Genomic DNA, 20,936 nt, shown 5'->3' with positions numbered 1-20,936 from the left:
TGCCTTCCCCCCCCCCCTCCCCTTTCTTCCCACCCCATCACACACACTCTCTTACTGCTCTCAGGCATGTTTGTGCTGCCAAAGATAAAAATAGACTTTCTGGGGGAAGTGGCTGGCTGAATGTATCTGCCCGATTCGCTCCTGAGATCTCGCGTTCAAACACCTCCCGCTTCCCTCATTCCACCCTGTGGGTCGCTGCTTTCTGAGCTGGGGCTGGTATGATCCGCCCTTGCACCACAGCAGACCCCCAGAGTAAATCCTGCAGATCTGTTACAGTCAGTGGAGCTGCACTCATTCATGCCAAACGACCCAGGCGGGTTTTATCGTCTTGCTTTTGGTCCCGTTGGCTTCAGCAGGAGGTAGGCAGGCGTATGGGGCTGGGCTGTTGGACCACGGCTGGGGCAGAGGATTGGTCAGGTTCTGAAAGGAAGGAGAGTGGGGCCATGGCTAGAGCAGGGACTGAGTCGGGGCTCCTGTGTCCTCTCTCCAGCTTTGCCATGACGCTGGGTGAGTCACGCCCCTCTGTGCCTCGGTTTCCCCTTCTGTAAAATGTGGATGATGACACCACCTTCAGAAGGGGGGCTGCGGGCTGAATTCGTAAGTGATTGTAAAGTGTTGTGAGCGCCTCCAAGGGATTGGGTTGGAGGGGGACAAAGAACTGCTGTGGCTGTTTCTGTAGCATGTCCCCTCCACTACCCCTGAGGCCCTGCAATTGCGCTGGTCCCTGTTCTTTCTCACTGGGGACAATTTAGGAGTCTCTTTGGCTGCAGGAAGGATCCTCAGTGGAATCCATTTGTACATGTCCCCCTGTCGGACGCATCCCTGGCATTCTGCACCCCTCTTTTCCCCATAGCCTCTGCCAGCAGTCCTTGCAGGTCCAGGTACTGGCCCCCTCTGCTGTAGGAGGCCTGTCTGGGAGGAGAATGCAGGCTCTGCTCTGCGCTGTTTTCTGCAGCACCTCACCAGCTGGCCCTGCCAGCACAAATACAGGGAGCATTCTTGGCAATGAATGAGCTGTTGCTTGTGAGCATCTGGGCCTTTGCACCTCTTCCAACCTGCCCTGCACCCACAGCCTGGCAATCTGAAGAGCCAAATTCTCAGCTGTCTCTAGCTGCTGGCCCATATTCCATCCCCAGTCGTTGGTGTGTCCGTCATCTCCACAGGGTTTCAGTGCAGTGGGGCGGGAGCCCGTTTTCCCGTCCTGCAAACATTTTTGAGGGGTCAAAAAAAAAAAAGCTCCCATCCTGCACTGGGATGAAAAGTCCATCTCGCAAACGCGCGCAAACCGACACCTTGTCAAAAAATCTGGCATGGGTCCATTGAAACATTTCATTTTGACTTTGACCATTTAAAACCAAACCTTCTACTTCGTGTTAATTTCAAAACAAAAAGTTGGGGGTTTTTTTTCCTCCAGAAAACTGGAATTTTTCATTTAGAAAATGTTGAAACTTCCTCTCCCCCGCCCCCGCAATTTTTGGAGTTGAAAATTAATCAAAACCAACCTCTTCCTGCAGAAAAGTTCTGGTTTTGCTCAACTGGCATTTTACTGACAACAAAAAACATTTAACGGAAAAATTCGCAGCCGGCTCGAGTGTTTTCAGCCCTGGCAAAGCAGTGGGTGCTCAGCTGCATTTCAGATCCCGGGTCGGAGTTGTGGCTGGGTCACCCGGGCAGGATGCTTTGCTACAAGAACCAGATGGAGCTGCTACCCCTCATAGAGGGGCTAACACAGCTTCCCCACTGCCTGGCTTACCCACGTGGGAAATGGCCCGTATCTTTGCTTGACGGGACACAATTTTTATTGCCAGCCAGAGCAAGAGGCAGGAGGTTGAGCAGCCAGACTGTGATGCTTTTGACTGCATAAAAGCGCTGGGGCCGGCCTGCTGCCTGTTTTAGCTGGAGTGTGCAGTGCCTGTGATTTAAAGAGCCATCCTCTTATGCAGTTTGGTCCCTTCTCTGCACCCGGCTCAGAAGCCGCTGAGATCCCAGATTTGGGAGCCGGTGTTGTCCCATCTCGATGGTAACTGCACCTCACAGTGGGGTGGTTTGAAGGAAGCCCTTGGAATGGGAATGTCCTTATCCATGGGTTAGCATGGGTGCAGAGCTGATCGGATCCAGGGACTTACCCCATGTCCATCACCATGGTCGCTGGGTGCCACAGACCAGGTAGCCCGAGGGTGTGGGGGGAAAGGAGCCAGTGCATGGCGGAGAGCTGGGGGGCGAGCTCCCAGCTGTTGTGTCCTGACCAGTCCGTTTCAGCTCCAAGCAGCGGAGGGAGCCAGGTATCGTGGGGCTTTCGGTGAAAGGGCCTTTATTTAAACTGTTTCCTCCATTGCCCTGCGCCTCGGGCACCAGTGCGAGCTGGGTGTGCAAACGCTGCTGCTCTGACCTGGCCAAGGCTTATACCCATGTGCAGCAGCAGGGTGGAACCCGGCACCTCTGGATTTACAGGTACAGGCCACTGCGGTCTGAGCTAAAAGGCCCCTCTCTGGCATCTCAAGGCTGTAGCAGGCTCTCTAGACGGCCAGCCGAGGGGATGGCGTGCTACGGTTTGTCAGCATGGATGAGTCCCTGCAGGGGCCACACAATGGTGAGGTGGGGGTGGCTTTCTCTGTCCTGGGAGCTGAGCCTGTGGATCCAGGTTTCCCCGGGCCGTCTTCGCGGCTGCCCCCCTGGCTCTGGGGGCTGGGTAACACAGGCAGGCCTGGTCTCCCTCTAGGTTTGACCCCACACAGGGTCAGCGCAGGGGAGAACCCGCTGGCTGCCGCACCGGATTGATGGTGCCGGGTGTGCGCTCTGGGTGGCCTGAGAGAGGCTGCGACCGAGAGAGACGGAGCCCTGAAGCCACGATGGGTCCTTTGCGCCTCCCGCTGCGTGTTAGTGGGGGGACGTTTGGCATGTCTTGGCAAACCAGCTTGCCCCTGTCCTGGCATTGATGGATACTAGATTCTCCCGGTGGGGGAGGTGTAGACTCCCCCCTTTGTCCAACCAAGCTCTTCTTGTGGCTGCTTTTTGTGCACCCGTGACTCCCCTGGCGGCCTGGGCGGCTGCTGGGTGCACTGGGGGGCAGAGATTTCCTCCTCCGACTGAGTCGAGCAGGCTGCGTCACCCTTGGTCCAAAGCCCCCGACAGCCCCTGTTATCTGTGTGTGTCTAGTGCCCTCCGGCCTGTCATCAGTGCTGATCTCCCCGCTGGGGCCGGCTCACCGATCCGAGTGGCGCAGCGGCCTCACTTGTCACCCTTTTCATCTGATTTAATCCTGGAGGGACGCCAGCGAGCGAGGCCGGCCTGGTGGCTAAGGCGTGGGCTTGAGGTGAGGGAAATCCTGGGTTCAAGATCTGGTTCTGCCACCGACTGCCTGCGTGAGGCTGGGCAGGTCTCCATCTCTCTGTGTCGCCGTTTTCCCCCCTCTGAACGATTCCTCCTCTGCCCTGTGTGTGTGAGACAGCAGAGCCCAGGAGTCCGGAGTCCCTGGACCTCACGGTTACAGCCGCGGGTAAGATGCAGTGACTGGAGCATTTCCCCCTCGAGGCATTTCAGAATGCCCCAGCGTTAGCTTGCTGGGGCTCCCCCCGGCAGAGCCAAGCTCCGTGCCGTGTGTTGCTAATGGACTTTCATTCACTTTCTGGCCATTCTTGAGCTATCCCAACCACCTTCCCCTACAGCTGCTGGGAAAGGAGGGCCTAGAAATAATTACACTTTGCTGTCTCTGATCCGCCTGCCACATCATTTATAATCAGCATATTCAAGTGTATAGCAGCAGGTTTATTTCCCGCTGGCTTCGGCCAGCCCGGGTCTGTCGGCATCTCTTTATTACGGCCAATTGGTCTGTGATTTGTTTGTAATAACGTCTTTGTGCCTCGCTGGGACGTGACCGTCCTTTTGCCTAAGTAACAGCAACTTCTTCTTACAATGCAGGGCATTTTCTTCAAGAGGCACCCACTTGTTTCAGGGGAAAGTCTCAAAGCATCTCCCAAGTGTATTGGCTGAGAATCTCACAGGCAGGTAGGGTGGGCTTGAGAGTCAATGGGATTTGTGCTCCTAAATCACATCCTCAAAGCAAACCAATGGGAAATAGACGCCTAAATGCCTTTGAGGATCTGGGCCCTCGCTATTTTAGGAATTCCCACCCTTTAAATCCTTATTTAAGCTGCTAAATAAGTGTCCTGATTTTTCAGGCACGGAGCCACCCGGCTCTTATCACATGGGGGCTCCTGGGTCCTTAGGGTCCTTATTTAGGGACTTAATTGGACATCTAAAAGCTTAACTTTAGATGCCTCTTTTTGGAAAGTCTGCTCCACCTGAAACAGAAGGATCAGCCCTGCTAAGCTCTGTCTGTCGACCCCTTGAATGGCTGCTTAAAGGAACTTTCACTGTAAAATATTGATACAAGCCGGGGATATTCTTTGTGGTAACCTTGTATTACTTAAAAAAAAATGTCCCCAGAGTCCTGGTTCCCTGAATGCAGGAGAAACAGCAGCAGGCAATTTCCTTGCTCAGAAATTCCCATGTCTGCCACTCCAGGGGGCTCTGTGCCCAAGCAGCTTTCTCTCTTAATGCTTCCTCCCAGGATCACGCTCACAACTGTGTCTCCTGCCTCCAACCCACAGGGCCTTCAAACCTGATAACTCAGCCCTTGCATCTGCAGCCAGGGAATCTCCCCACCACCCCCGGCTCCCAAACCCACCCAACTGAGCTCTGACCTGCCGTGGGAGGTCCCTCCATTGTCTGTGAGTAGCTGTCACGACTACATAAAGGGGCATGCTTGCTCCTTCCTTCGATTCTGAAAGTGGGTGCTTGGCACGGCCATCGACTAGGTCTGTGACTGTCTCAGAGAGTCATCTGATGGGGCAGCTGTTCTCACCATTGAGCACAGCTAGCTATAAAATATAAATACGGCGCTATCTCGTCTGGATATCAACCTCGCCCGAATCGTGCTTGGCTGGGGAGAGTTGGGGATGAACCAGAGCCAGCTGTGGGGATTATTCTGTATAATTTATTAATAATCTATTTCCATGTGGCCTCAGGTCATCCCCAGCTCTGGCCTGGCTCTTTCAAGCTAAGCACGGCTGGGCTACGTCGATCTTTGGACGGGAGATCTCCAAGCAGGACCCGGGTGGCACGGGAAGTGACCCGGGTGATTCAGTCAGTGGCACACTGCCCTGTGCTGTTGGAGGAGCTGCCTGGGCGATTTAGCGGGAGACCAAATTCCTGAGCAGCGGGGGCCGGTTTGAGAGCTGGTGGTTTGAGATCTGGGGATACGTTCGTGTTTTATGGAGCTGATTGCTGGGGCCGAGGTGCTAGGGGCTTTTGCATTCTGCTGCCTACATCTCCACCTGCAGGTCCAATCAGCGCTCTGCATTTCCTGTCTCAAAGGCATTCAGGGTGGCGGTTAAACAGCAGCTGCATCCTGCATCAGGGGTGGCTGCATTTCTGTGGCAGATGGCTTAGAGGCCAAGGTCACTTCACAGAGAAGCAATGGGGCTGAGTTAGCGTTTGCCGAGCTCCTCCTTTACCATAGATAGAAGGTGCTGGATAAGGCCAAAATACCAGTGCCAGGTTTTTCAAAAGGAGCATCCAAACACCCTGGCAAGATTTGAGACACCTAACCGGGCCTCGTTTTCAGAGATGGGGCTCAGCCCTGTCTGAAAATCGGCCCCTTCCATGGTGTCTTAAATTGGACCTCCAAAATTACTTATGACTTGCAATTCTGATTGCGAGACCACGGGGTTTAGCTGTTCTACAGCGGCACCTAGGAGTCCCCGCCATAGATCAGGCCCTTGTTATGTTAGAGTAAAAACTATGAAGACTCTTGCTGGAAGGTTGCCACGGAACATGACTTTATTACTTAAAATCCGGAACAACCAAGGACCCCAAACCAGAGAGAGACCAAACTGGCTGCTCCCTAGGGCAGAGAAGCACCGCTCACCCCGCCTCATTCCCGGCTGGCTCGCCGTAGAGCTGACTCTGTGCCCCGCTAGCCTGCCGGCAGAACTGGGAAACCGCAAATTGAAGTGATACCTTGTGATTCTGCCACGTGTCAATATACCACCGAGCCCAGGCTGCTACGCTGTGTAAAGTGGGAAACTGAGTCACGGGGCCACCCAATTTAGGGTTAATCGATTTTCACCTTTATTTATACATTCGCAGACAATTGTAACTTCTAGTTTCCGATCACATGTTTATGCCAGACAATAACCAGTTAAGAGGGAACAGGCAGAGGCCGAGTTCCGGGAAGCTCTCCCATCCTTTCTGATGGTTGTCTCACTCCTAGGCCTCTGGGCTGCTCCTTCAGCTGCGTTGCTTCAGTTTCTAGTATTTCTCTGTCTTGGGTCCTCCTTCATTGGGTTCGTTATCCATTTCCACATGCCAGAGTCGTTAGCTTTCCTGCAGCCAACGTTATTTAACATTTCATGCACCAAGTTCTCCGGCTACCCACATTTCCATGATTTGTTTTTCTGTTCTCCAGTCTGTGTGGTTGTAGCAGTGTAGCCGCTTTATTGTGGGCGGGGGTCGCGTGACAGGTTTTACCCTATTGCAGACCCCGGAAGGGCTCCAGATGGCCTACGTTGCGACTCATCGCCCCCCTGTCTCAGGCTGGCTTAACGTCAAATACAGTTCACGCAAACCTCAGAGTCCCCATAATCACAAAATAATCCAAAACCGTCTTCAGCGAAGGCCCAAATCACGGGCCTCACTTGAAGCCGTCAGCCCTCACTGGTTGCAGTTCAGCCCTTTGGCCCTGCTTCCAAGTTTGTTTGTTAGGTCAGTCATTCTGTCTGTCCGTCCGTCCGTCCTTTCTTTCTCTCTCTCAACCAGGTACACCTTTGCACCGTCCTGCCACTGCCTTTTATATCACACCCCCTCGTTCCCCTCCAGTGGGCCTCCTCTTGTAATCAGGGTTGGCTTAGCCCCAGGCTCTCCAGCCCACAGGAAAGTCACCCTGTTACAGTTCCTCTAGATCATTGCCGTTACAGCAATATCAAACTACCAACGTGGCGCCCTCGGTTTTTTTACCGTTCAGCAGTTGGCCTCGTATTTTGGTATCCTAGTCCACGGTGCATGGGTTGTCCTCAATGATTCATTAAGGTAACCTTTATTTTGGATTTGAGTAGGAAAATTCTCGGCCTGGCCGTGCCCTCAGGCCAGGTCTACACTACACACAGACACGGGTATAACTACATTGCTTGGGGTGTGGAGAAGCCCTTTGCTGCCTGATAACCCCCCTCTGTGTTTGCTCCCCCTCCCAGGACCGTCTCCGTCTCATGCTGCCCAAAGGAGACTCGCCCGATTGACTGGCCTGGCCACTCCAGCTTCCCCAGCCTGGATTAAGCGAATGGGTCACGGTTCAGCCCCCTCACTCGACCGCTGTTGGAAAGCTACGTCCCCCTTGCCCGCCGAAGATTCCCACCGCTGCCCCTTGGCCTGAGGTGACGGGCAGGGGCTCTGCGGGCTCGTCCAGGTGCCCAATTTGCCGGGCACTGAAGCAGAAAGACCCTCTTCTTCCCCCTCCCCCCCACCCGCCCCCAGGCGGTTCCCATCCTCTTCTTCCTCACGCCAGCGAGCTCTGAAGGCGGGTCGTCAGCAAGGGCAGAGCCATGGAGGAGGGGTTCAGGGACCGGACGGCCTTCATCCGGGGGGCGAAGGACATCGCCAAGGAGGTGAAGAAGCATGCCACGAAGAAGATGGGCAAGGGCGTGGACCGCGTGCAGGACGAATACACCAAGCGCTCCTACTCCCGCTTTGAGGAGGACGATGACGACGAAGATTACCAGCCCCAGGACGGCTACTACCGCGGTGAGTCGGCCAATGACGAGGAAGGGGCCTCCAGTGACGCCACCGAAGGGCACGACGAGGACGACGAGATCTACGAGGGCGAGTACCAGGGCATCCCCCGCAACGACTCCCTGAAGGCCGGGGACCCCCTGGCCAGCCACCAGCCGGTGGTGAGCGAGTTCAGGGACTTCGAGGACCTGGAAGGGGATAAGAAGAAGGACAAGGAGGAGCTGGCCCAGCAGTATGAGCTGATCCTGCAGGAGTGCGGCCACGGGCGCTTCCAGTGGACTCTCTACTTCGTGCTGGGGCTGGCCCTCATGGCCGATGGCGTGGAGGTCTTCGTGGTGGGCTTTGTCCTCCCCAGCGCTGAGAAGGACATGTGCCTGTCGGACTCCAACAAAGGCATGCTGGGTAAGTCCTTGGGAGGCCGGGGGTGGGGGGAGGGCTGGGACCCTGTCCCTCGAAGGGCAGGGTCGGCGTATCTCTGACTGGGGTCTGGGCCCTTTATAAGGGAAAGAGGCATTCTGGGGGATGGGGTCTCCCCGAGGGAGCCTATGAGCCGTAGGCCCAAAGCAATGCATGCTGGGAAGAGGCAGGCTCCCCCTTTGGCTCGGTGTGGCGGGGGAGGCCAATTTTTGGGGAGCCCCTTTGCTACGAAGCCTTTCAGTGGGTTTCCCTCCCAGCCCCACCTGCGAGGCTCAGGATTTCGTGTGCAGAGAGCCCCCCACTTGTGCCTGCCCCGACCTCCTGTGGGATTCGAGAACCTGGTGTGTGCGGTGGGAGCACGGGTGGGGCTTTGCAGGGGCTCTGAGTTGTTACTCCTGCCAGGGCTGCAGTAAAAAGGGGGGGGACCCTGGTCCCAAGTGGGAGTTCAGGTTATTCTTCCTTCTGGGCTCTCACCTGGCGTGATGCAGCTTCATCCTATCAAACTGTTGGGAGCACGAGCCATAAAAGTGGCTCCCAGCCCCAGGCAGACCCCTGCAGGTTTAGTAGCCCACGTTGAACCCAGCCTGGGGTGCACTGCTGCAGGGAGCACACAGGGCGTGGTTGGAACCGGATCCAGGCCCCAGTCAGCTCCACACGTCTGTGATTCCTGTTTTCTTTTGGCCTGTGGCTGCAGGTGACCTGTGAAAGTGGGGAGCGGCTCCAGGGGTATTCGCTGCCTCTCCCCTCGAGCAGGTGGTAACTGGGGTTTCCCCGTGGCCCTGCGGTGCGAAAGCAGGGCAGTCTAGGCACGTGAGGAGTCGCGCGTTTCCCAGTGGGTGCACTCTGCTTTCCCTCTGCCCCTCCAGTCGGGCTTTTCCTTTTCGGCTCATGTTACTTCATGTTGCAATGAGCTGCTGTGCCACTGCTCTCTGGCGGACGGAATCGGATCTCCTCCGCTCTGTGTCATAGCCCCTCCACTGTTAACAGCTGATGGGGGATTCTCAAGCGGCAGGGGCCTGGCTTTCCAGGGCAGGAGGTTGAGTTCTACAGGCGCTGCAAGGTGATGCATGCGCCGTACTGAAATCCATCGAGTCCTCGGTAGCCCTGGATTTGGTGTGTCGGTTCTTCACCGCCTCTTTGTAGGAGAATCTCATTGTCTTACAAACCAGGGTCTGTGATCCACCCCCCCAGGGCTGGTCAATACCCTTCTCCTGGGAAGCAGAGAAGTGAAATAAGTTGGTTCTCACACAGTTAGGTAGAGAGCTAGGAATAGAACCCAGGAGTCCTGACGCCCACAGGCTGCTGCTCTAACCACTAGACCCCACACCCCTCCCAAAACTGGGATTGGAACTCAGGAGTCCTGTGTCTCAGCCCCTCCCCTTACTCTAACCACTGGACCTCACCCCCCTGCTTTGCGAACACCTCATGATCTTAAACGTCTGCTTTTTGTCCTGAGTCCAAAGCGTGTCCCTGACTGCTCATCTCAGTGGGTCAACTCCCAACCCCTGCACGGCCATGAAGACTGGCTCTCAGGAACTTGCCAGCTGGCGCCTGGCTCTCTCCTGATTGGGTCCCTGCGGCTTGGATTCCTGCCGCGTCATTGCTGGCACCCATGTGACGGGAGCCCCTGGGAAAGGCAGTTGCAGCTGGGAGACGTGGAGGGCTCCCTTTGGTGAGCTGGGCCTTCTGGGTCAGTGCAGACGGAAGAAGGCTGGGGGGTCAGATGAATATCACCGGTTCCAACCTGGGAGGAACCGGAACCACCCCCCTTTCTCCCCACCAGCTAACGTGTCTGTCACATGAGCTGGGAGTAGCTTTACCACCTGGCCCCGATGTGACCGGCCAGGAGGTTTTTCAATGGATTTGCCAGTTGCCGGGAAAAAAAAAATTGTAATCTACTGGGTTTTTTTTTAACGTGGGTCTAAAGAAATGCCTTCTTCTCCCACGACACGGGGGGTATCTACTGTTAAAAGTCTGTGCCCAGCTAAAGATGCTGCCGTCTTTCCACGTCTGCACTTTAAATAAGTGATAACAGATCAAAACTGTTTGAAAATACGCCGCTGTCGGCCCACTGACGTGCCAAGCGCGCTGTGGGAGAGAGGTTTTGAGTCAGCCGAGAGGGAGGAGATGATGTTATCTATGTGCGTTATCTTGCCAGATACTAGAAGTCCTCTGGGGTAACCGCAAACCCGATGCCCCTTTTAGAGCTCAGAACAGATCCCCCCCACCCCACCAACCGGCCGCAACACAGGCATTGAAGGAGACATGGGAACTGTGCAGGCAGGCTCTGTCTGATCCCCATCACCATAGTATCGGAGTACCTCACTCATGAACTAGGGCAGTGCTAGTCGCCCATGTTTACAGGTGGGGAAACTGAGGCACAGAGCAGCAAGTGACTTGCCCCAGGTCACACAGCGAGTGGGCGGCAGAGCAGGGACTTGAACACGGGTCTTCTGAGGCCTCAGCTGGTGCCCTAACCAGTAGGCTAGCTTGCCTCCGAGCATCTCTGCTGTGTTGCCACCCGTGATCTGCTACTCTTTGCTTCTGCTGGAAGGAAGGCTCCAGGCTGGCTCGGGGGAGCCCGTTCCGTACACGTTCAGGCGGTAGCTGCTTCTCCCTAGCGATCTCTGGAGGGCGGCGCAGCGCCAGCCTACAGCGGAAGTGCTGTTGGGTGGGTGTGATGGCCGGGGAGAAGCGAGACAGCAGAGCTTTAAATAAAGTGCTGCTTTCCCCCCGGTGAGTTACAGCCAGCAAGGCAGAGCGTGGGCTGCAGCCCGGGGAGCGCTGGGCGAGGGAGTTCTCGTTCCTTTAAGTCTAGGTTCAATAACTGGGGAAGGATTCGTCCCCCTTGCTTCCTGTGGAGGCGAGGCTGCAAAAATGGAGTGTTGTCTAGTGGGGAGAGCAGGAACCCCAGGACTCCTCCTGGGTTCTAGTCCCAGCTCTGGGAGGGCAGTGGGGTCTACTGGTTAGTCAGGTGTCTGGGTACCCCTCAATACCAGCCTGCAGCCCTTGTAATCCCAGCCCAGGGGTCCCCCACTACAAATCTGCTGATGCTTCTCAGTCCCAGCCTTTATGGCCTCCCTCCTTTTTTTTTTTTTTTTCCTGGTGCCAGTAGCTAGGATTTGTCACCAGGATGTTGGAGGCTGTTGCCTTCACCCCTGGCACCCCCGGGCGGCTGCCTCCCTCGTTTGATTTTGGGTTTTTAAATTGTTTGGCCTTGCTCAGCTAATGGAGTCAGTGAGCAGAGGTGTGGTGGGGGAGATGAGAGGTTGCTCTGCTGAATGTGAGAGGGACTCTTGGAAGTCAAACTGCTCCCGAATGGAGAGAGAGAGAGAGAGAGAGGTGTGTGTGTGTGTGTGTGTGTGTGTGCGTGCGTGCGTGTGTGTGTGTGAGAGAACATAATATTTAAAGCGCAAACCTTAAACGGTGTGAAAGCCTGCGTCTGGAAATTAGGGCTGCAGGGTTGTATTGTGGAAGGGGAATGGGGCTTAGGGGGCAGAGTGCAGGATTTGGGGCGTCAGGACTCCTGGGTTCTGTTCCTGGCTGTGCTACTGTTTTTCTCTAAAAGATCTGCTCTCAGAATTATGTTGGTGAAGGTCCTTTGATATATGAGAGATCAGACTAGATGGGGAAACTGAGGCATGGAGAGGCACTCCAGGAGGCTGCTTCCCACTAGGATTTGCTCATGGCCTGGGACGTAGCCCAGATCTCTCATGTCACTCAGCAGGCCAGTAGCCATGGTGGGATTAGAACTCAGATTGCTTGACTTGCAGGCGTGTGATCTTGCCACTAGCCCCTGCTGCTTTCATAACAGAACTCCCTCTCCTGGATGGATAAGTGTGGGCATCAGTGGGAGGCTGAGGACCGCGAGGGGCACAGATATTATAGTGCCAGGGGCCAGCCAAGCACCTTGTTCGGTAGCAGTGAGCTGGAAATGGGGGTTGGGGACGGATTGCCGTCCCTTTGGATGCAGTGTGGGAGGAGAGTTCCCAGCCGGCAGCGACAGTCGGTGACTCATCTCCTGCGTCGTCCTCTTCTTTTCCCCCCGGGTCCTTGAATACCGGCATAATTTAGCCAATGTCAATGGGCTCCTGGTTTATCTCCTCGCACCACTGCCGGCCCCTCCAGGCCTCGGCTCTGCTGCAAAGGGCTTAGTGGGAATTAAATCCAAATGAAAGGAAGCAGGGGGAAATCTTTCCCGAATGGCTGCTGAGAAGAGGAGAGAAGGGGTGTGGTGGGGGGGCTGCAATACTGGGGGGGGGGCAGGAATCTGGGAACCTAGGAAAGGCCTGGAGCAGCTTGGATTTCAAGCGAGTTTTGCGCGCGAGGAAGGCGCCGGATTGACGCCCCCCCTGGCACGCGGTGATCTGAGCAGGTGCAGGCCGCACTGCGGCAAAACTCGCTCCCCCTCCCACCTTGCGCACCGCCTGCCACAGCCCTGAGTGGGAGTGAGCCCCCCGCCCCTTGAAAGAGCAGTGGAGCTGAAGCACCCTCGGGGGGAGCCAGGAAGGAGAGGGGTCACCCCGTGCCCCACGGCTGGGAGCGCTCATGTCTTTGGACTGTCTGCAGAGTCCATCAGGAACTGAGCTGAGCCCCAGCAAACTCATTGCAGGCAGCTGTGGCTGTAAGGACAGCAGGGCTGACTCTCGGCCACGCCCATCCCGGGCCTGAGTGTGCAAGGCGCCTTCGGCCCATTCCCCCCAGCCCACCCTCTAGGAGCGGCGGGGCCAGTGTGTCCCACTGACCCCTGCAGCCGTCCCCTCTGGCAGATCCCCAGCTGCAAGAGCTGTCACTGGGTCCGGGGGTGGGGCAGGAGCGTGTGTGCATTGGGGGGGGGGGTGCAAGATGAGCATGTGGGTTGGATGAGCACAGGGGGGCGGGATACAGAGAGGGGTGTGCACGTGGGGGGGGGGGCACGTGTGTGCAAGGGGAGCGTAGGTGTGGGTGCGTGTGTTCTGCGTGGAATCACAAGGCTGATTTTCCCATTAGCGTTTGCTTAGTGGCTAAACCAGCCCCCTCCTGTTGCCCCCCACCCCCTCTGCGTGTCAGGGTGACGGTAACTTGCTCTGACGGGCTCTGGGCTGCGTAGCGCTGCGTCAGTGGAGGGACCTCCACGCTCCGCCCCGCGCTCCCCATCCACACAGGACTCCGGCCCTTTCGCTCAACTCACGCTGGCGTCGCCTGGGATGAACCCTGGATCCCTGCCTGGCTTTGGAGGCCGCTGCCGAGCCGGGGCCTGCCTCTGGATCCTGAGTGCTGATTCCTTACGCTGCCGCATCCCTCCCTTCATGAGCCACCGGCTGCTAACCCTGAGCCGCTCCCTCCCCGGCACTCTTAGCAGCTTCTCTTCTGAGCATTTCCTCCCAAAGCCTTGCCCTGGCTCTGCACATCCCCTTCGGCGAGAGGCTGGCTTTAGTTTCTGCCGCCCTCGCTGACCGCGCAGGCTTCCCTGAAAAGACCCATCTCTAAGGCCCCCCCCCCCCGTCCGGCCACCTCTCCGAAGCACGTGCCTCGTGCTCCGAGGGAAGGGAACGTGGTGGGGTCGCGGGGCCTGGGTGGGAGTTTTGTTTCTGCAAAGCATCGTGAGCTCGACGCCACTTCCCCCCTCGCTGCCTGAGCCTGTGCGTGGGGGCCTCTTGGAGCCGTGGCCGAGCCCTCGTCGGAGAACGCGGCAGGCACGCTGCTCGGGAGCCGTTCTGCGTCGCGCTCCCGGTTCCCTGCACCTCGCTCTGCTCGCCTTGCTTTCTTTGCTGTACCCCGGGGTTTTGCAGTAACGGTCACCCCGTGGCCAGGAGCACAGCTGAGGTGGGCGGTGGCTCTTCCTGGAGAACAACGTAGCGTTGGCTTTAGGGAGGCTGCGCTTAAAAAAACCCAACAACCCGCAAATGATCAGTGGGTTTAGTTCCTCCCCTCCCCCATGACTGAGCCCTCAACTATGGTGGGATCTGGGGGGGCATCTCTGAAAATCAGGCCAGGGCTGGTGCTAAAAAGCTTCTCCATGCCAGCTGCAGGGCAGGGCTGTGGTGTGATGCCACTCTGCGGCTCCTGCCGGTGCTGAATTCACTTCAACCTGCAAGAGAAATCCCTTCGGTTTGTTAGGTGGGCTTACGGGGCACGGAGGACAGGGCTGCGGGCTCTTCTTTAGCCGGAGGAGCCGTGCCTGCAAAACGGCGCTCTCTCTGGTAAGCCTCGCAGAGCTGGCTGGTTCGGTGCTCGCGTCCCACCTGGGGCTGGGCCCCTGGCATCCCAACAGGCTGACGTGGCGTCGGAATCGGGTTGGGGGACTTCCACCAGGGGGACGTGACCTTCTCTTTGAAGCCATGGCCTGGGCAAGGCGGTGCGAGGGGCAGTATCGTCACACAAGGATTTGCCCCGGTGTAACTAGGGGAGCCAGGATTCCCCGCTTAGCTGCCTTGTGATTAAAAACTCCAAGGGTTGGAACGGCAAGGTCAGAGGAAACGGAGCAGGAGTAAACCAGGACATGTGTGAGTTTGGGGCTGGGTTAGCCGGGCAGGAGAGCAGCGGGCGAACCAGGGGGCCGAGAAGGGAGAGTCTCCGTCTCCGTGGCCCATTCAGCCCTTGGCTGCTGCTGGTTCGGATCCTCCAGCGACTCTCTTGTGGCGGAGGCACGAAGCGCCCGTTGGAAGCCGGGCTGGGGGCTTGCCTCCCCTGCTCAGTGCGGCATGCAGGGCGATGGGGATCTAATGGCAGGTCAAACTCCTGAACCCAAGTGCAGATAAGGTGCTAAGGGGGGGGGGGGACGTGTGAAGGGGGAGGGGCAGTGGGTGGAGCCTTGCACACTGGGCGGGGCATGTGGCCGCATTGCAAGCTCATTGGAGGATAAGGTAGAGGATCAGCACAGGCCGTGTTCCCTTTGAATCCCAGGGAGGGAAATGCAGCCGGGTTTCCCCGGCAGGAAGGGAGAGCTGGTCCCCGCATGCCCTGCTCTGCTTGGCACATATATTTCTGCAGGGGGAGCTGGCGGCTGGGAGTGATACACTGCTTCCAGCCAGCAAGTGCTGGGGCGATGGACCCCAGGGCGAGCTGTGGAGGAGCCAGCTGGGAGGCGAGTGGAATACAGCAACAGGGAGCGGAGAGAAGCCACCTCGCTGTGGCGTCTCCGGATCCCGCTGTGGGAAGGAAGGGGCTCAGCCCCGGCGAGGGGCGTGTTGTGACTGGCACTGCCTCCCCAGCATGCCAGGGCTGCCCAGGCAGGTGAGAAGACAAGGACCCCCACCCTGGAGCACTCGCAGGTTCAACTGGTGGACGGGCGGCCACCGGAGCAGAGACCCACCAAACTCATCTCGCTCAAGTAGCCAAGAGGTTGGAGCCGCTTTTGGTCGGTGCTGCCCTGGGCTGGCTTAGAACGAGGGAGTGGGGGGGGACAGTCACTGTGTCCCATTTCCCGAGCCAGCCCTTCGACTCTTTATATTGTGGTAGCCTCTAGGAGCCCCCTGCCATGGATTCCTATTGTGCTCGGAGCTGTACGAGCCGTGGGCCGGACCCCTTGTGCAGGATGCTGTACACGCACATAACGAAGTGCGGTCCCCACCCCAAAGTGCGGGGACCGGCTAAGACAGGAGAGAGACTCCTGGGGCACGGAGCTGAGAGCTTGCAGAGAATCGACATCCCTGCAGCGAGGACCCCAATGGCGGGAAAATCCTGCTCCCGAAGGGACCAACCCAAGCCCAGGCAGACGAGCACAACCGCTGCCTTTAGGACTGACTTGAAGGGCAATCTCGGTTCTCCTTGGGGGACCCCCTAGTCTGGGAGTTGAGGGGATGGCGTCTGTGTGGATGCAAGTTTCTGGCTGGACTAAGTGGGCGGGCGGGGGCGGACTGGACAAAGTGCTGGGAAATGCCCCCTAAGGAACAATCCTGCACCAGCCTGGAGGTTCTACCGGGTCGGTCCATCTCCAGCGTCTCTGGGCTCGATTCGCAAGGCATGTCTGAGCTGCAGGCAGGGGGCCTGGTTGCAGCGACTTTGATCCAGCTAGCCTGGGTACCACCAGCTGGGAAACCACAGCAGCCTGGCCTTCTATACAAGCCCGTCCAGGAGCCTGGGTCCTTCCTCTGCTGGCTAGCATCTGCTGCCACCTGTGCGGCTGCAGCTTCCCTGCTGTCGGTACCGGACTAGCTAGACTCACACCGCTGCAGTGTGGATGTAACCCCTCGTCACACTCCGGCAGCACCACGGGGGTTTCAAAGTGGGTAGAAATAGCCCTCGGAGAATCCCCCCCGCTGCAGATGCCTCCCCAGCTGGTGCAGGGCTGCCCTACCGGCCCTACAGCTACCCTGCTCCCCACCCCTGGCCCGGGGATGCAGTAGGGGCGTGGCTAGAGAGCACTGCACTATGGGTGTCCTTTGCTTCCCATGGGAAATGGAAGGGGAGTTAGAGCAGCCCTGAGGCTGCTGTAATTTACACCAGGGGCTGGACAGAGGCTGGCATAGCCCCAGACTATGGGGGCGTGTGCATGGGGATTTAAGAGCTCCCTACCCCCAGTGTAGGAAGGGAGTGACTGTTAATCAGGCTCCCTCCTTACAAAGCCGCTTGGCTTCCTTCTTCCCTTTGGAAACGTAGATGCCCCTTTGCCACATACACTCACCCCCCCCCCCCCCCGACCCGATCTGTCCAGAAGCAAACTGCTTCTTTGCTCTTCCATGAGGCCTGTCACCTCGTATCATGCTGACACACGGCCCCGTGACTGCAGCTCAAATCGAAATGAAAGGCAGGATAAAAATAGCGGCTTCTCCTCTGCCTCCCGGCACTCCCCAGCTTTGCTGTGGTGGCAGGCTTCCCACCCCGCAAATAAGCCAGTGCTTCCAGCCCACGACTCCTGCCTGGACTTTGCCTCTTAGTTGTGCTAGTCGGGGCTGGTTTATGATTTCTCCTTGTGCCATTTCTCCCCTGTATTTTAAGTGGATTCAGCGCGGGCGAAAGGGCTGGATCGACCGCCCCAGAGACCAGCACCTCCTAGGCCCACAACTAGGACAGGCGGCGGGGTGCGCTTCCCTTAAATACAGCCCATCACGGACATGCTCCAACTCTGCCCTGCAGGACTCACCTTCTGGGCCTGCGCAGTCCCTTTGGGGGGGCCAGCATTCCAGCTGGAGCCACCAGCTGCTGCATGGGCTGGAGAAGGATCCAGGCATCGCAGACCCTGTTTTAAGGCATGATCTTTAGTTTTGGGCATGGGCGCCTGTGCTGACATGGAAGGGCTTTGCACCAGGCTCTGCTCAGCCTTTCCCACTGGGTCTCATGAGCAGGATTAGTGTGGAGGGAGGTGGGGTATGGACAGCTCGATCTAGTACTTTAGTGCCTGGTCCTGCAATCCAGTCCAGGCGTACTGACCCTTGAGCCTGGACACACCCCTCCCCAGATCTGCCTGAGTGAATCGATTGCTAGGTTGGGGCCATAGCTTGTCAAATGCTTTGGGTTCCCTTTTGGGATGCAAGCCCCTCTGGAAACGTCTGGGTGTCCAGACTGCAGCAGGTCTGTTGGACAGGTGTAGATTTTAAGGCAAGAAGGGACCGTTAGCAGCCTCTCGTCTGACCACCTGCATAGAACAGCCTGGAGAGCCTCCCCTGCCCATTCTGGCATTGAGCTTGTAACTTCTGGCTGGGCTAGCATGGGTCTCTGAGAAAGCGATGTCCAAGCTGGAGGGATGTTGGCAGCTTGGAGGGGGTTCAGAGAAGAGCTACGAGAATGATCAGAAAACCTGCCTTGTAATGAAAAGCGCAAGGAGCTCAGTCTATTTAGCTGAACAAAGAGAAGGTGAAGGGGTGACTTGATGACAATCTGTAAGTACCTACGTAGGGAACAAATATTTCATAACGGGCTCTTCAATCCAGCAGAGAAAGGTCTAACGCGAGCCAGTGGTTGGAAGTTGAAGCGACACAAATTCAGTCTGGCAATAAGACGTACATTTTTAAAAGGGAGAGTGATTAACCCTCAGAACAACTCATCCAGGGGTGTGGTGGAGTCTCCATCCCTGGCAATTTTTAAATCAAGATTGGCTGTTTTTCTACAAGAGCTGCTCCAGGAATTATTTGGAGGAAGTTCTATGGCCTGTGATCAGCTCGTCTGACCTCCTGGTTCTCTGCCATGGCCCCTGTGTCTCTTTCTGAGACCCTCTTTCCACAGGAAAGCTTTCAACCTGCTACGTCCTGGTCCTAGTAACGCTTCCCGCCACCAACACTGGTGATGCTCTCTGGGCTTTGCGCGTTTCGCGTGTGGTTTTCTGCCTGTAACCTGCAATGCAGATAGTGTAAAGTTATGCCACCTTGAGCGATTTAGTGCTAAAATTAGTCACGTGCTGACCGTTGTGAACTCATCATTTTGCCTCCATCGGGTGTCTCTGGCCTTATGCTTAGATTGGACGCTTTTTGGGGTAGGGTCTGTCTCTTTGTTCTGGGGTTGTACTGCACCTAGCACCACAGGGGCCCAGCCCGTGACTGGGGCTCCAGGGCGCAGCTGCAATACAAAATCCGCGGGGCTCGGAGAATGCCATTTTGCAGCTGGAAAATTGGGTTTGCACTAATCATTTTTCAGCGGGGAATTGACTTGGCCTCCAGAAGAGGAATGCAGCAGGTCAGCCCCCAAAGCTGATACTTGGTGCACAGGAGCAGCTGTCTGGACCAGTTGGGGGGAAGGGGGGAATGAGTGATTCCAGGCCGTAAGAAGTGAGCGGCACATCCATGGGGGTGGAATCTGGGCGCTGCCTGGAAGAGCCACTCTCTGGATTTAACATTAAGGGCGTTGGCGAGAGTTTTCTGTCGAACTCCTGGGGGGCTCCCGGGGCGCAGCCGCCGAGTCTCCGGAAAGTGGCGTGAAGGGCACGGCGGGGGCGCAGTGCCTCCTGGGAGTGACTCAGCAGGAACGGGGGAGGCGGGGGGAGGGAGAGAAGCTGGGCACGACGCAGACGAGGGTCTGGCCTGCCTGGGTGGGAGGATGTCGCTCTCTCTCCCCCAGGCTAGGCCGAGAAGCCCGGGCGGCTGCGGGGGCGCTCGGTTTCAGCGGCCCGCTCGGCCGTGTAATCCCCGGGGCGAGGGATCAGGAGCGTGCTAATCACGCAGGCCGACAGCTGCCGTCGCTGGGGCGCAAACCTACTGCTTCAGAGTCCTGTCCCTACACACACCCACACCCACCCACACACACACACGCACACCCACACGCACACGCACACACACACACACACGCACTATCTCTCTCTCTCCTCCCACACCCCACCATGTCAGGGCCTCTCCGTGCTGAACCCCGCTCAGCGGCTGCACTCTCCCACCCGTGTCCCCATCACCCGTGTCCTCACCCCTCCCCTTCAGCACCACCGGGGCGTCCCGCTTGTCTCCCCCATGCTCTGCCCCCCACGTCAGCCTGACCCCATGCCCCCCGCTCCCTCTGATCTGCCCCCATGCTCAGCCCCACCCTTCTGCATCACAGAGCCAGCCCTGCTCTCTGCCTGTGCTCAGCTCTGCAGCAGGGCATGGTCCCCCTGCACCCTTATCTGCCCCATGCGCTGCCCCCCCGCTCAGCCCTGCAGCCACACAGGAACCTCCCCCCAGCTCAGCCCTGCAGCAGGACATTGTCCCCTCTGCTCCCCCATTGCCCCTTGTGCTCTGCCCCCGCAGCTCAGCCGCACCCTATAGCACAACATCTCTCCTCCTTTCTCCCCTTCTCATCTCCCCGCCCCTGTGCCCTGCTCCAAGATGCAGCAGCTCCCCTGCCCGCCTGGCACAGAGCAGCCCCTCGTATCGGTCCCGTTAGCATGGGCCACGAGCCGGGCTCCCCTTGTGCCCCCGTCTCCCAGAGGAAGAAGAAGCGCAGCAAGAGACGAGCCACCTGCCGCTGGGACAGCTGGGGCGCTGGCAGCCCTCGCCGGCAGGGGAGACGGGTGTGGGGCGACCCTCGCACCTCCATGGGCAGGGCAGGCAGTGGGCGGGCGGGGAGGAGCCGCCCAGAGCCAGCGGCTGGAAGCGGGATGGGCGGCCTGCTCCAGGAGGGAGGGATTTTCATCGCATACGAGCCCCACAGTGGCTGGGTTTGGCGTTCAGACGCAGCAGGACTGCTGGGTTCTAGTCAGAGCGCCGGGAGGGGAGTGGGGTCTAGTGGTCAGAGCAGGGAGGCTGACCATCAGGTCTCCTGGGTCCTATCCCCAGTACAAGGGATCTAGTGGTTGGACAAAGATTGGGGCTCAGGACTCTAGGGTTCTTTCCCTAGCGCCGGGAGAGGAGTGGGGTCTAGTGGTTAGAGCACAGGGTCACACATGGAACCTGGAGCCCTGACTCTTCTTCCCCCTGTTCCAAGCAGTGGACGATGCGGCTGCCTAGAAGCTGATGTGTTTCCTGCCCCCAGCGCCCGCTGCCTGGCGTTGGCAGTCGCCCAGCCCCTGCCCAGACGTGCTCTGCTGAGCCCTGAGGGAACACAGTGGCCGGGAGGCGCTCGAGGGGCCTGCGTTACTGCTGACAGGTGCCCCTCTGTTTGCTGTCCCCGCTCCAGGCCTCATCGTCTACCTGGGCATGATGGTGGGAGCGTTCCTGTGGGGCGGCCTGGCGGATCGGATCGGCCGGCGGCAATGCCTCCTGATCTCCCTCTCCGTCAACAGCGTCTTCGCCTTCTTCTCCTCCTTTGTGCAGGGCTACGGCACCTTCCTCTTCTGCAGGCTGCTCTCCGGCGTGGGGTGAGCAAGGCCAGCCAGGAGCCCACCCGCTCGTCTCGGCTGCCGTGGCGGGAGCGTG

General features: G+C 57.9%; 1 protein-coding gene across 1 annotated transcript in view; it reads left to right on the top strand.

The window, feature by feature from the left end:
• The first annotated feature begins 7,598 nt into the window (after positions 1 to 7,598).
• Positions 7,599 to 20,936, top strand: part of SV2A (synaptic vesicle glycoprotein 2A) — a 28,923-nt gene continuing 15,585 nt past the window's right edge. The window contains exons 1-2 of the mRNA XM_067569468.1: positions 7,599 to 8,187; positions 20,698 to 20,878. Coding sequence (XP_067425569.1) covers positions 7,599 to 8,187; positions 20,698 to 20,878 — 770 coding nt within the window. The remainder of the gene's footprint in view (positions 8,188 to 20,697; positions 20,879 to 20,936) is intronic.

Source organism: Emydura macquarii, unplaced genomic scaffold (assembly GCF_026122565.2).
Source record: "Emydura macquarii macquarii isolate MOO-44397 ecotype Brisbane River unplaced genomic scaffold, CSIRO-AGI_Emac_v2 contig_2924, whole genome shotgun sequence".
In the NCBI taxonomy this organism is placed as follows: Eukaryota; Metazoa; Chordata; order Testudines; family Chelidae; genus Emydura; species Emydura macquarii.
This window is presented reverse-complemented; position numbering and strand designations above follow the sequence as displayed.